The sequence below is a fragment of the Pongo abelii genome, chromosome 14 (assembly GCF_028885655.2).
Source record: "Pongo abelii isolate AG06213 chromosome 14, NHGRI_mPonAbe1-v2.0_pri, whole genome shotgun sequence".
NCBI classification, from domain to species: domain Eukaryota; kingdom Metazoa; phylum Chordata; class Mammalia; order Primates; family Hominidae; genus Pongo; species Pongo abelii.
The window spans coordinates 26152761-26168535 of record NC_071999.2 but is presented as its reverse complement, the minus strand read 5'-3'; the positions used below and the strand labels follow the sequence as shown (position 1 = coordinate 26168535).

The following is a 15775-nucleotide window of genomic DNA, read 5'->3' as shown; positions in this document are numbered from 1 at the left end:
GAGCTCTTTCTGAAACACCCCCAACTCCTGTCAAGCCTCGGCACCCACACAACCAAGTTCAAGTTTCTCTGCATGTCATGCAAGGCCCGTGACAACCTGACCCGCAGCTCTCCAGCTCTATCCGCCCCGCGGGGCCTTTGTACAAGCTGCTCTCCCTCTGGGTTCTTCCCCACATAGGTGGGAGCTTTCCCGCCCCCATCAGCCATTTCCAGTGTTTCAAATCCAAGCTTTTAGCTCCAAATTCAGGACGCTGCACTACACCACAGTGACAGAAGATCTAGGAGTGTTAGGTGGCCTCACGGTTCTCTGATTCCTGAAAAAGTGGCAGCAGAACTCCTCTAACAAACACTAGAGTCAACCAGGGACTGTCTCTTCAGAGTCCACCCTTGGCCAGATTTGGACACAAAATTCTCACTGACAGAAAGGGAAGGTCCAGGAACAGAAGACAGGCAAAATGCCAGGGTATTTTTCAAACTTCCGACCACAGCCCACAGTGAGATGCGTATTTCACCCCACGATCTCACACATAAAGAGAATGACAAACGATGCCAACCTTTACTTCATGGGGTGCATTCGGTGTTCTCTCTTCTCTCTTGGGTTGTTGTATTTAATTCTGGTGGAAATTTGCTAAATTCATTTCAGGACTCACTAATGAGATAAAGCCCATCACTGGAACACACTGCAGTGATCAGCAATGTGGAAACGACCCAGTGTGATGGCAACAGGCGGGGGGCAGACAGGACGCCTCTTTCATCTGCCCTATGGCTTCTTCCTACCCCTCTTTTGCCCACAACCTCCTTAGTCACAAATAAGTTTACCGTGACATTCAAATCCTCATTCTCCTTTGTTTGTGGACGGAGCCTACATTCCTCCAAGCCCAGTCACCAACCCTGAGTCACAGAGCCCTGCTCTCATGTGGCATGCATAGGAGAGCGTTTCCTGGTATAAACACTCATGGAAACCATGAATAATAAACAAGCCGCTCTACCAAAATCAACAGCAGCTCCTGTGTCCTTACTCCCCTTGTTCTACCCCTCCCTGCCTTCCTCAAGCTTTCCAGATCTCTCTGGACACACACTCATTGCTAGGACAGAATGCTCTTGTTTAGGTGTTTTACTTGTCTGATGTGTTTGGTCCATTAAGCCTTGTGTACAATGCCAACAGTTGTAGGCATAAGAAAAAGACTGAGCCAGTTGCTTGCAGAGATTCTCAACTCTTCAACCGAGTTCTCCCTCTGACTAAAAGCCTCTGGTCAACCATATTAAACTCCTAATGTATCACACTGATTATGTGTACACCAAGGGCTTGTGTTTGATGCTTCAGGTCAGAGACTCCTGCAGGGACCCTGGGAGGCAGTGTTACGGAGCAGAAAACTGAGATGGTTTCATTTTTCTGAGGTAATTAGGTAATACAGCACAGAGTTATACCCCGGCCTATTTATTCCAACCCTATGGCCATTTCTGCTCTGATGGGATGTATGCATTTCAGGAAAAAAAAATCAAAAAACAAAAAAGCCTTGTGTTCTGTGAAATTGTGCACAAAAGACAACAGGGCTCATGAAAGTAGGACTGAGACCCCTTGAACCCTGAGGACTTCATCACCAGAGCCCTAACAATAGTAACGATCGTAATCAAAAGACATAGGCAGTTGAAAAGGCACATTAGATTCCTAGCAAGCAACTACAACTGCAAATGCTGTGCAGGAATGTCTTTTAAAAATATGGGAAACGATATGATTCAACAATTTTACCCCTGGGTGTATGCGGAAAAGAACTGAAAGCAGGATCTTTAACAGATATTTGTACACAACATAGTCATGGCAGCATTATTCACAAAAGCCAAAAGACAGAAACAACCCAGGTGTCCAGTGGTGGATGAATGGATTAAAAAAATGTGGTGTATACATACAATAGAATATTAGCCTTAAAAGGAAGGAGAATCAGACACATGCTACAACATGGATGAACCTTCAGGACCTCACGCTAAATGAAATGAACCAATCACAAAAAGACCAATCCTGTACGATTCCACTGATATGAGGTATCTAGAGCAGTCAAGCTCAGAGAAGGAAAGTAGAATGGTGTCTGCCAGGGGCTGGAGTAGGGGTGTGGAGGGAATGGGGAGTTAATGTTTAATGGGTACAGGGTTTCAGTTTCAGCTCTGGAGATGGATGGTGGTGTTGGTTGCACAGCAATATAAATGTACTCAATACACTTAAACATGGTTAAGATGGTATATTTTGTTCCGTATATTTACTACAAGTTTTTTTAAAAGGTGTGGGTGGCTTCCTGGAAGGGGCTTAACAGCTTGAGAGTTGACACTGCTGAGATATGAAGACAAGGGCAAAATGCTCCCAGATTGAGAGCACCCAGCAATCACCACTTCCAAGGGAGAAGGGAGCACACAGAAGAGAGTGGATAGACAAGCTTGGCCAGCATTAACATGTAGGGCAGAAATTGCTATGAATCAGCACAACTTTCACATGATAGTGACATTCTGCCCCTATTTACCAGTCACCTACAAGCTAAATTACAGAAACTCACATTTAGCAAAGCAGACTACACTCACTGTCATGGCCCAGTTACTCAATACGGTCATCGTTCTATCTCCTTTCCACCTTCTCTGCATCCTGTTCTGCCTAAAGTATGAGACACGCATCACACATACCACCAGGTCAATTAATCAGAGTAGTCTTCTTGAAACAATTTTAATTATAAGTTGAAAAAGCATTCCATTCTTGACGGTAAGAAAAAAATTATCTGAACAATCAGATATCATCTTCCATCCAATGCATGCTTGGAGTTATGGGCAGCGGAAAATAATAAACACATCCAGAGGCCTATTGGGCAATGAATTTATTGACATATTTCAAGACTCACCAAGATGTTTTCTTCTCTTTATTTCCAAGTGAAAGGCATAGTTTTTCTAGGAAAAAAAAATTCATGTCTGAATGAGATTTTTTAAAAGACTGGAGCTTGTAAAATGTTCAAAATTGGCGGGGGAGGGGTGGGGCGGGGGCGGGGGCGGTGGTAAAGAAATCTCAGTCCGTCTGGGAGATAGGATATTCCGTAGTGTGTAGAGGGCATTTGAGACTGCAGGAAGCATAGCTGACTACGATGGAAAATGCTTTAGACACAAAGGTATATACTAATTAAATGTATAACATAATAATGGCATTCACATATCTCTAACCTGTGACAAGTAAGAGAAGTATTGGCATTTTTTTAAATTGCTGTGCATTTCCATTTCCTTAGTGCCCTGTAAAAGAACATTTTAGAGGGCATTTATAGCCTACTTTCCTCTGTGTTAATTATCATACAGGTTTATGTATTATTTCTTATCTATGTAGATAAGATTATAGAGTACTTAGTTATGTATCGCCCTAGCAATTTTAGTTACCAATTCCTATCTTTAAATGAAAGCCAACGAATTTCTTGCAGGCCTGCCTGCATGGAAGCAGCTAAATGATCACAAGGGTACTCGGTGAGCTGGCCTGGCTGTAGGGAGAGGAGTTGGAATTGGAGGACTAACTGTATCTGGCTTACAGAGTCTGACCTCCCTTTCACAATGGGAATAGCCTTGTCAGTGGGGCTGGAGTGACTGGATTTAATTGGCTTCAGTCCCTGGAAGTTATCCATGAATTAGGCTGGCTTTGCCAATGGGATCGAGATACCCAAGTCTGTTGACTGAGACCCCCTCTATCCTAAATAGAAAGTGGATAGGTGCTGCCTAAAATACCATTTCTCCTGTGTATCACCCTCCCCTCCTGCTTAATCAGCAAAGATTCCCAAATCCAAATTCTTCCTAGCTGCCAAAGCTCTCCAGAGAGGGACCTTGTGCTACCTGTTCAGTCCAAGTGTCTGCTGCTCCCCACCACATTCAGCTGCAGACAGATTGGCCCCCGCAGTCTATGCCTGTAGACTTGGTCGGGAGTGCTTGTCCCCCTTCTTTCTCACATATGGAATAGGCTCCTTCCCTCCATCAGCATAGAGCTCTCTCTCCTCCAAGCCCCAGCCGTGCTCTGTCTCCACTGTGAAGTCTTGGCCAATGCTGTCCACAACGATGTTTTCCCTGTCTTAGTCTCCTTCACACCCTCCTAGCAGCATCACCAGTTTGAAAGTTAGCTGTTCTGTATTTATTGATCATGCACAATTCTCTCCACCTGAGCTGTGTTTCCACTTCCTTAGCCTCACCTCACTTACTAATACTGTCATTCCCCAAACTGTAACTTGAGAATTGCAGGAAGAGTTCCCCAGTCCCTACTTTGTTCTAATCTAGCTACACAAATGCTGTTATTCAGGCACCACCGCCACCCCTCTGACTCTTCTTACTGAGGCCTGGAGTACTTTCATTACATCTGTTACCAGCTCACTCGGTTTATGTCCTCTGTGGACTCACATGAACTGAGAACAATCAGAGGAACGTGCTGGTAGGGATGCTACAGACAGCTTCCTTTCCCCTGCAGGGACATACTTTAAACCTTGTTCAAAGCCCCTGAAAAGTCCTGTTTGGCTGGAATCCTCTGACTCTTTCACAATGCCACCACTGTTAGTAACAGCCCTAATTAATACCTTCAATAGAAAAATGAAGTTAGACCTTTGCCTCTGTCTACTTGGTATTTTGTGGCTGTTGTAAAAAATCAGATTCTTTCAGGTCAGTAGGATTTATGCATTTTAATCAAGTGCCTTTCACACTGTCTCTTTCTGACACCCCCAGCATCTAAATTACAAAGTGATGTCAGTATTGCCAGGAAGTTGAAAAGAAGGTGGCTACAACAGTTTCCTTTGACTTGCCCACTTCAGAAATAGTGTGCCATTTGGTTAATTGCTCTAACTGCTCATTCTAACTGTATTCACAATGTCCCTTTCCTCTACCTGCCTCCCACCTTATCACTACCCAAGGGACCTCTGTGTCCTCACCCTCCATTGGTCATAGGTCTAATAAAATGTTCATCCGAATTTGGAAGGAATGAAGGATTTATTGGAAAGTGGGCAGCATCTTAGGCCAAGGGGAAAGCTCTGAGCAGAAACTGGAAGACAAAGGCAAGGAGGTGGATGGCCAGGAGGGTGCAGGGATTCACTCAGCATCCCGTACTGCACAAGACTGCCACCAGAACCTGGAGCCCTAGTCTCTGCCTCTTCCGACCCTGGTCAAGAAAACACCAACTACGCCACGCTGGCCGAAGTCTGGAAAGGTGGGATCCTTTCTCGGTGGCTGCTGCAGCTGGGCTGGTGTGCTGCAACCCGGACGGAGCTGAGTGAGGGGCACAATGGCAGCAACTTGCAGGCACCAAAGAGCCTCCAAGAGCTGCTCAGCGGTGCCTGATCAAAGCTTGTCCGGGCCAGTGCTTGTGCACTGTGTATGCTGTGCGACAACCAGGAGGGAGAGCTGGGTTTTGCCATCCTCCAACGCTTCTTAAATAGGAAACTTTTTGGGTAGCACCTGGCCCAGTTCCTGGAACACAGAAGGTGCTGAGTGATATTAGTTTCATTCGCTCGTCTTGTCTCTTGGGCATGGAATAGAGTATACAAGTGCTCTTTCATTATCCATCTTGATGTGGGAAGCTGGGGCAGGGGAAGACGAGTACCTGCTCTCGACTCTCGTCCTTCGGTGTGACGTTCATGACTCTCGTCCTTCGGTGTGACGTTCATGACTCTCGTCCTTCGGTGTGACGTTCGTGACTCTCGTCCTTCGGTGTGACGTTCGTGACTCTCGTCCTTCGGTGTGACGTTCGTGACTCTCGTCCTTCGGTGTGGCGTTCGTGACTCTCGTCCTTCGGTGTGGCGTTCGTGACTCTCGTCCTTCGGTGTGACGTTCGTGACTCTCGTCCTTCGGTGTGACGTTCGTGACTCTCGTCCTTCGGTGTGGCGTTCGTGACTCTCGTCCTTCGGTGTGGCGTTCGTGACTCTCGTCCTTCGGTGTGGCGTTCGTGACTCTCGTCCTTCGGTGTGACGTTCGTGACTCTCGTCCTTCGGTGTGGCGTTCGTGACTCTCGTCCTTCGGTGTGGCGTTCGTGACTCTCGTCCTTCGGTGTGACGTTCGTGACTCTCGTCCTTCGGTGTGGCGTTCGTGACTCTCGTCCTTCGGTGTGGCGTTCGTGACTCTCGTCCTTCAGTGTGATGTTCGTGACTCTCGTCCTTCGGTGTGACGTTCATGATGTACATGAGGCATGCGGGAGAGTGGATCACAGCATTGGACAGCCTGGGTCCAAGTCCTGACTCGCCCACCTACAGTTACATCCCAAGAGGCAGGGGCTTAGCATCTTTGGGAACTGAGTTTCTGCTCTGCGAAGTGGGATCACAATAATGACCTTGCAGATCCCACTGGGGCCGCTGAGTTAGTGCATGTTCAGCTTATGAACACTCACAGTCAGGGGTGTGGTGGGAGGCTCTCTGTTCTCCCCACTCTACGTACTATGAGTTTTTCTGGCCAACCCTGGGCGGCCTTTCTCACCTGTGACCTCTCATCATATGCCTTGTGGTTTCAGGGCAACCACATGAGACAGGTGTTCCTTTTCCCACTTTGCAGATGAGGACATTAGAAGAATAACTTGCCTAAGGTCATCTGGCCAGAGAGAAAGTGTTACATGTTCCTCCAAGTAAGCCCTTTCTCCTAGTCTTAGAGGTCACATCTCAGAACCTCTGGGACTATCTATAGCAAGACATGGCGTCAAGTAGCCAGTTTCTGAAAAGGGCTCAGCCCCCACTGTTAGATGTTCTGTGGTTCCCCTGGAGGACGTTTCGGGTTCCCTGTGGGTGGTATCAGGACGTCCCCCAGAGCTCAGGTCACTCATCTCTCTCCATAACTGACAGCAGAGTTGGAAAGCCTGGGAAAAAAAGACTTCTACTTGGAAAGGAGCAACTTTTTAAGTTAGAAAACACATTTTTCTTTTCTGCTTTTGGTCACTCATCTTTGCAAAACTAGGAGTAACTATCAATTTATCCAAAATATAAAAAAACATAGGAATGAGAGCGCTGCCAGCAGCTGCGGATTTTTATCAACACAAAACCTCTATTCTAATGCCTTCCCCCTTGCAACCCTGCTCCAGGTACTACTTAGGATTTTTACTTTAATATTGGGGAAAAATGGGAGAAGTAAAATGAGAAAGGAGGAAGGGGCAATGTAGGTGTCCCTCCCATATTTCTGGGCACTTGCAGTTGCCTTAAACACCAGGGGCTTCCGTCTAGACTTCCTGCTTCCTGCCCACTGACTCCTTGTCTGCAGGCTTTCTCTGGTTTGGACCAGGCCAAAATGCCAGAAAAGGAATGTCCTGGGGAGCACCCTCACCCAGTGGTGGACGGAGACTGAAGATGAGGCACCAGCCTTCCCTCCCTTCCTGCCTCTTGCCTGCTGCCCGGCAGGTGCTTCCTGGGATCACCTCCTAAAGAAACAACTTGGACTCAAGCCATTGTCTCAGGGTCAGCTTCTGTGTGAACCCAACCTCTGAAGCAGTTTGTAACCAGTGAGAGGCTGGGCATGGACAGAGAGCTGCTTCAGCCCTGCAAGAAAGGAGAAGGCCCTGGCTGACATGAGGATGACCAGCCCAGTCTTCCCGCGGGCTCCCCAGGGGCAGGGAAATAAACACTCTTCCAACGGAATCCTGGCCCATGAATTATGATTCCAAATGCCTAAGCCTTTTGAGTGACCTACCAAATGCCTGAGAAAGAAAAAGAATATAAAACGCCAAGAGAAGGATAAGGAGAAAAAGAAGGAGAAGGAGAAAGGAGGAGAAAGAAGGAAGAGGAAGAGGAAGAAGGATGAGGAAGAGGAAAGGGGGAGGAGGAAAAAAAGTTGTTGAAGAGTAGTAATTACCTCTTAAAGAAAAGCTCCAATATACACACAAAAAAGTCAAGGAAAAACATTTCCCATGCACTGGGAAGGTGCAGCATCTGTTCTGTGATATTTCTGCCCCCAGATGCAATAACCTCAATCTAACAGGAGAAAACATCAGACAAACCAAAACTGAGGGGGGAGAAATGGGCTGGTGCTCTTCAAAAGTGTCAAGGTCATGAAAGACAAAGAAAAACTAAAGAACTGTAACATTTGGAGAAAACAGTTTAGTTTGACAACTGACTGGAATGTGGGATCCTGGACTGTAACGTGAACCAGCAAAAGGATGCAAGTGGGAAAATCAGCAGATTCTGAATAAAGCCTGTAGACTAGTAGATAGTCTTTGTATGGATGTTAATATCCTGGTTTTAATCAGTGCACTGTGGTTATGACAGATGTTAATATTGGCGGGGGGTGGGGGGGCACTGGGAGAAGGATACATGAGAACCCTCTATCCTATTTTTAGCATAAAAAAGCTAAAAAAAAAAAAACCTTTCCCTACAAATGATTAATACTGTCCAAGATTGCTCTAATATCAGGACTGTAAACCACAATTATTGAAAGCTTGATGGATTGTTTCTGGAAAAAAGGAAAAAGACACTGTGCAGTCTACTTCAAGGTTCATCTGAGAGGCCCTAGTGAGGTGAGTAAACAGCAACATGAAGACCTGACTCCATTTGCACGCCCAGTTAAATGGCAGCAGTGAAGAAAAGAATACCAGACTGCCCTAAAGTAATGGTTAGCCTGCCCTGAGACAGCACATTATTACCCTTGAAGTGATGCATGAATTAGAAAAAATAACAATGTTCACTTAATGATAGCTCTCGATCTTTCTTAGCCACGGGAGGCTCCCTAGCTATTTCTATGAAAAGCAGCAATGTTTATGGGTAGCCCCATTTGTTACTTAACTAACAACCATTCCATACCCCCTGCGTGGCAGGTGCTGGGCTGCAAGGATGAATATGACTCGTGCCCTTCCCTCATGAAGTACTCATGTTATCACAGGGACTGCCCTAGTGATTGTTATCTGGATAAGCTCTATAACAGAGGAACATGCAGAAGGTTTTGGGATCATAGGAGAGAGAAGGATTAGAGCTCAGTTAGAGGAGTCAAGGAAGGCTTTGAGGAGTAAGTAGGACCCTGTCAGGCACAGCAGGTAGGAGGGAAGCAGGAAAAGGCAGAAGATTCAAACGCATTAGCAAGGCCCAACGTCAAAAAGTGACCTTCACTAGAATTCCTCGGAGCACTCAGTAAGTTAATTAATTAATTAATTATTTGTAGGGTTAATTAATTATCTGGATCTCACTATGTTGCCCAGGCTGGTCTGGAACTCCTGGTCCCAAGTGATCCTCTCACCTTCGCCTCCTAAAGTGTCGGAATTACAGGCTTGGACCATGTAGAGCCTAATTTCTTTTCTTTTTTTTTTTTTTTTTTTGAGCCAGAGTCTCGCTCTGCCACCGAAGCTGGAGTGCAGTGGTATGATCTTGCTCATTGCAACTTCTGTCTCCTGGGTTCAAGCAATTCTCCTGCCTCAGCCTCCTGAGTAGCTGGGATTACCGGTGCTCACTACCATGCCTGGCTAATTTTTGTATTTTTAGTAGAGATAGGGTTTCACCTTGTTGGCCAAGCTGGTCTCGAACTCCTGACCTCAGGTGATTTGCCCACCTGTAATCCCAAAGTGCTGGGGTTACAGGCGTGAGCCACAGTGGCCAGCCAGGCTTAATTTTTAAAATATTCTCCTTTACGATTATATGAAACAGGTAAGCTTTACTGGTTTTAATGTTAAAAATGAGGCAGACATTCATCAAAGAAGTGAATCCTGGTGTCCATCACTAAGGAAGTTAGAAAACCCAGAATTCATGGGTTCACTTCATTATATAATACTAACGTTCTTGGCTCTTTAACTTAAATACGCTGCAGTTTCACAAATAATCCCTGCATTAGTTGCAGTCCCGTGTGCTTAATAAAGCTTGAGAGCTGTCTCAGAAGGACATGCACAAGAGCAGGGGCACACATGAGACTGAGCTTTGAAGAGGAACGTTTGACTCTGTAGGGAGAGGCTGAATTTTGATCCAAACAGCTCTGCTTCTGCACGTGAACCTTGTGTTTGGGGTTCCAGAATCGCTTAACCTAGGTTCCACTAAATTTCTTGTTTATAAAGGTTTTTGAAAATGAAAACTCTATACCTGAATTACTAGTTCCACTTCCAGCTTCAATGAACCTTTTATATTTTGAAAATATCCTCTCTGTCTGCTGGGACAACAAACTATGAACTTATTTCCTGAGCACCTCAGCATGTATCAGAACTCTTGACCTCCCCAGAACCCACCGTGGTGTTCACAGATTACAATGATTTGAATATAAATGAACTTTAACCTAAACAACTAGGCTTGCATTTATAAACACAACATGGAAGAACTGTGTACCCCTACAATGGATTTAACTTATTATGGCATTTGCAGTCCTAGGTTATTAGCACTGGCAGGAGCCTTAGAGATGGGTATACTTTGCATGTTACAGATTTTTTTTTTTTTTTTTTTTTTTTGAGACGGAGTCACCCAGACTGGAGTACAGTGGCACAACCTCGGCTCACTTCCAAGCTCTGCCTCCCGGGTTCACACCATTCTCCTGCCTCAGTCTCCCAAGTAGCTGGGACTACAGGCACCTGCCACCACGCCCAGCTAATTTTTTGAATTTTTTAGTAGAGACAGGGTTTCACCATGTTAGGCAGGATGGTCTAGATCTCCTGACCTCGTGATCTGCCTTCCTTGGCCTCCCAAAGTGCTGGGATTACAGACGTGAGCCACCACGCCCGGCCTGCATGTTACAGATTTTGAAACAAAAACAGGTACATCAATTAAGCAAATCGTTCTACATCATGTAGCTAAGCAGTGCCACGGCGAGAAATAAACCCAGAGCACCTTCCTAACTTACCAAGCTCAGAGAGAGTTTCTGTAGTTCCACTCAGTGTTTAGTAACTAGTGTTCTGAAATCTTAACAACCAATGTACATGTTTTTAAAATCCAAGTAGTTGAAAATTTGGAGGACACGGCTTTCTGCAGCACCTTCATATAACAGATGGTAATAAACCTACAAGGATTCTCCTCTGCGATTGTACCAGTCACCTGCCAGTGATACAATCCCAGAGGAGAATCGGTGTGGGTTTTTGCTTCTTCTCTGTCAGAACATCCTGTTCGTATTTTCTTTTTAAGTGTTGTTGTGGGCTGAACAGTGCCCCTACCACGAGGTAAACTGGAGTCTCAATCTCTGTGAATGGGACCTTATTCGGAAATGGGTCCCTGCAGATGTAGTCCAGTTAAGAGGGGTCATACTGGAGTAGTGTGGACCCTAAACTGACTGGTGTCCTTATAAGAGGAGGGGAATTTGGACTCGGAGACACATGGGAAAAAGCTGTGTGAAGACAGAGGCAGAGACTGGAATGATGCATGTGTAGACCCAGGAACAGCAAGGATTCCTAGCAACCAGTGGAAGATGGAAGAGGCGAGGAAGGATGCACCCCCGGAGCTGTCAGAGCACAACTCTGCTGACATGTCCCAAAGTGTGAGAGAATTCATTTATGTTGCTTTAAGCATTCATTTATGTTGCTTTATAATAATTTGTTTTAGCAGCCCTAGGAAATAACATGTTTATTAAATAAGATGTTAAAATTGAATAATACTCCACTAGGTGAAGGATATGAAAAGATATTTTAGGCCTGGCATGGTGTCTCATGCCTGTGTTCCCAGCACTTTGGGAGGCCAAGGCAGGAGGATTACTTGAACCCAGGAGTTTGAGACCAGCCTGAGCAACATAGCGAGAGCCCATCTCTATTAAAAAAAAAAAAAAAAATTAGCCAGGCATGATGGCACAAGCCTGTAGTCCCAGTTACTCAGGAGGCTGAGGTGGGAGAATCACTTAGCCCAGGAGTTCAAGGCTGCAGTGAGCTGTGATAGCGCCACTATACTCCAGCCTAGGTGACATAGTGAGAATCCATCTCTAAAATAAATTAAAAAATAAAAAAGATCTTTTACAACCAAAAAAATTATAATTATTAAATTAACATAAGAAAAAGATATTTGCTAATTATTAAAGAAATGTACGTTATAAAACCAATGCAGTAGTCCTTTTATTAAAGTAGCAAAAATTCAACATCACGTCAATGTTCAATAGCAGTTCCAGTTCTAGGAAAACTGACGCACTAAACCCCTACTGGAGAAAATATAGACTTTGTACAAGCTTCCCAAGAAACAATTTAATAATACTAATTCAGTAAAACCTTTTTTTTTTTTTTTGAGACAGAGTCTTGCTCTGTCCCCTGGGCTGGAGTGCAATGGTGCATCCCAGCTTACTGCAACCTCTGCCTTCTGAGTTCAAACAATTCTCTTGCCTCAGCCTCCCGAGTAGCTGGGATTACAGGCACGTGCCACCACGCCCAGCTGAGTTTTGTATATTTTTTTAGTAGAGATGGGGTTTCACCATGTTGGCAAGGCTGGTCTTGAATTCCTGACCTCAGGTGATCCACTTACCTGGCCTCCCAAAGTGCTGGGATTACATGCATGAGCCACCTTGCCTGGCCCAGTAAAACTTTTATAATCATCTCTGGGCAACTGACCAGATTCAAACGATGCAGAGTAAAATTTCAAGAACACACAATAACAACTAGTCATCAAACATCACTGGGGGTCAGGCTTTATCAAGTAGAGATGTTTAGTTACCCATCTCTCTGACTCTCCTTGGTCTTATGTCCTAACCTCTGATGACACACATAAAATAGTCAGAGAGCACAGTATTTCTTGACCATACTTACTGTTACTTTTGGGTTTTTTTGGAGACAGAGTCTCACTCTGTTGCCCAGGCTGGAGTGCATTAGCATGATCTTGGCTCACTGCAACCTCCGCCCCCCAGGCTCAAGTAATTCTCCTGTCTCAGCCGCACGAGTAGCTGGGATTAGAGGCATGCGTACCATGCTTGGCTAATTTTTGTATTTTTTGTAGTGGCGGGGTTTCACCATGTTGGCCAGACTGGCCTCAAACTCCTGGCCTCAAGTGATCCTCCCACCTCAGCCTCCCAAAGTGCTGGATCACGTGGGTGTGAGCCACTGCCCATAGACTTAGTTACTTCTTGATAATATGTAAGCAGAATGTAAAGAAGGTTTTAAGTATTTTTAGTTTTCTGTATATTATGGTGTTTTGACATCTTAAAAATCCTTTCTGGCTGAAGAGAGACTGCCCCTTTCGGGACTAGTAAATTCTTAGAGACAGCAAAGGCCCAGCCAGGAGCATGTCCTGGCCCTGCAAGGAGCAGGCCCCTGGCAAACCCAGGGCTGGAGCCCATGTCTTCTTCTTTCAGTTCAGCGGCCTTTCACCCCAACTGAAGCCTGAAGGGGTGAAATAATTTTGCCAAGTTCACACAGTGATTACCAGATGTCAACACCTGTCTCTAATGCACATGACCTTGTCTCTCATAAAAATAAAGAACATATTTAAGCAAATTTGCATCCACAATTCAGACTTGCTGCTTCCAAATCCATTTATCCATTCACACTCCTTAAATATTTCCTGTGGGCCTACTATGTGCCAGTCTTGTGCTAGGGCCTATCTCTCAGAGGCCAGTAGGCCCAGAGAATCCACAACGTTGGTGAACATCGTGGCCCCAAAGCTGAGCCCATCAAATTAGCTTTGGGAAGTCTATATACAGAATTCATCTGACAGTTTTTTTCTGAGCATTTCCTAGTTCTCTTTCTTTCCCTCCCTCCCTCCCTCTCTCTCTCTCTCTCTTTCTTCTCTTTCATTCTTTTTTTTGACTAAAGTTTCACTCTTGTTACCCAGGCTGGAGTGCAATGGCACGATCTCAGCTCACTGCAACCTCTGCCTCCTTGGTTCAAGCAGTTCTCCTGCCCCAGCCTCCCGAGTAGCTGGGATTACAGGCATGCGCCACCACCCTCAGCTAATTTTGTATTTTTAGTAGAGATGGAGTTTCTCTCTGGTCTCTTTCAGGCTGCTCCCAAACTCCCGACCTCAGGTGATCCACCCACCTCTGCCTCCCAAAGTGCTGGGATTACAGGCATAAGCCACATGATTGTTTATTTAAAAATAAGGAATTTTTGTGGCCTGGCAATGAAAGACCATTCAGAAGCTCAGATGAATAATTTCCTGTTAATAATCTTCTTAGGAAAACTTCTCTCCCACACCAGCCCAACTGAGTTTCATGCTCTCTGAGCAACTTCTGAGGCTGCTGCTGGTTCAAGGCAACCAAGAGGTTAATTCTGCTCAGGAAAGTGAACACTGTGTTTCCAGAAGATCATATTGATTCACTTAAAAATAAATATCCCAGCCCTCCTTTTCTTTCACATTATGCTAAATTTGCAAACTTTTGTGAGGCTAATATGCCTGCCTCAGGTCAGGCTGAGGAATCACTCCAGAGGATCCTAAGCTTGCAAGCATTTACTCTCAGTAAATACACTGGCATTTCCTTACAGTTCCCCTCACCCAGCAGTAATTCTAAGGATTAGCAAAAAGCTCATAGTTGGAGAAAATAAACTCTATCTAAAAATACTCTTTTTTTTTTTTTTTTTTTTTTTGAGATGGAGTCTCGCTCTGCAGCTCAGGCAGGAGTGTAGTAGTGCGATCTCGGCTCACTGCAAGCTCCGCCTCCTGGGTTCATGCCATTCTCCTGCCTCAGCCTCCCGAGTAGCTGGACAACAGGCGCCTGCCACCATGCCCGGCTAATCTTTTGTATTTCTTAGTAGAGACGGGGTTTCACTGTGTTAGCCAGGATGGTCTTGATCTCCTGACCTCATGATCTGCCCGCCTCAGCCTCCCAAAGTGCTGGGATTACAGGCGTGAGCCACCGCACCGGGACCTAAAAATACTCTTAAAGAGTGAAAGTGAGGCACATTATATAATTTTCAATCTTGCTGTGAACAGATATGATTTTAGAGGATACCCAGCTTTCAAACTTCTATCAAAAATACATATGTTCAAAATTGTTGTACTGTCTCTTCCTAATTACTGCACATCAGAGGAAAAGATGAGAGAAGAAAAAGTATTTTTTTTTTGAATAATGAATGTATTCATTTGTTAGGGTTGTCTTAACAAAGTATCACAAGCTAGGTGGCTTATACAACAGAAATTTATTTTCCTGCAGCTCTGGAGTTGAGAAGTTTGAGAGATCAAGGCATTGGCAGGGCTGTTTCTTTCTGGAGGCTATGAGGGAGAATCTATCCCTGTCTTTTCTTTCTGGCTTGTAGATGGCCATCTTGTTCCTGCGTCTCATGACATCATCTTCCTTCTATGCATAACTTTGTGTCTAAGTCTCCTCTTTTTTAAGGACACCAGTCATATGGGATTACAGCCCGCCTTAATGACTTCATCTTAACTAATTACCTCTGCAATGATCTTATTGTCAAATAAGGTCACATCCTGACGTTCTGGAAATTAGGACTTCAACATACTAAATTTTGGGGGACACATTCTGTCCATAACAATGAGTGAAGCCATCCTGAGGCCATAAAATCACTGAACAAAGCCTTCATGTTTTCTAGGCTCAGGGAGCAATGTTAGTGCTTGTGAGGGCTGGAACAGTGGGTCACGACCAGCTGCTCTTACAAGTCAGTGGTTCTTAAATTAGTAAAAGCCACTCTGGTCTATCAAGATGGCATATCCAGGGTCTCTACTGATGTTTCCCTGCTACTCTCTGTGCTAAAAAAACAAATCAATTTTCCTCTCTCCTGGAAGCATTTCCCATTGGGACCCTTTGCTAATCCAGGCCTGGCTTAAACTGCCAAAAAGAGATGTGCTGCTCTCGGCATCCATACAACCTCTATGTAGCAGGCGCACCCCCACCCATCTGCCTCTGTGATAAATAACGGCAAGAAGTCAGCCAGGGGCTTGTTCGATGCCCTGAGCAGCGCACCAGAATCTTCCAGAGCATAACTACTCACTGGG

At 45.2% G+C, this 15775-nt stretch overlaps 1 protein-coding gene across 10 annotated transcripts in view; it reads right to left on the bottom strand.

The window, feature by feature from the left end:
• SPATA13 (spermatogenesis associated 13) overlaps window positions 1-15775 on the bottom strand; it is a 330065-nt gene that overhangs the window by 157936 nt on the left and 156354 nt on the right. For 5 of the 10 annotated variants that reach the window (XM_054529388.2, XM_054529387.2, XM_054529396.2 and 2 more), the window contains exon 4: window positions 2879-2924. The exons of 4 other annotated variants lie outside the window; for them this stretch is intronic. In XM_054529388.2, the coding sequence (XP_054385363.2) occupies window positions 2879-2924 (46 nt within the window). Of the gene's footprint in view, window positions 1-2878; window positions 2925-5586; window positions 5704-15775 lie in introns of those variants that run through there. One more of the 10 variants, XM_054529390.2, reaches the window with a different exon arrangement.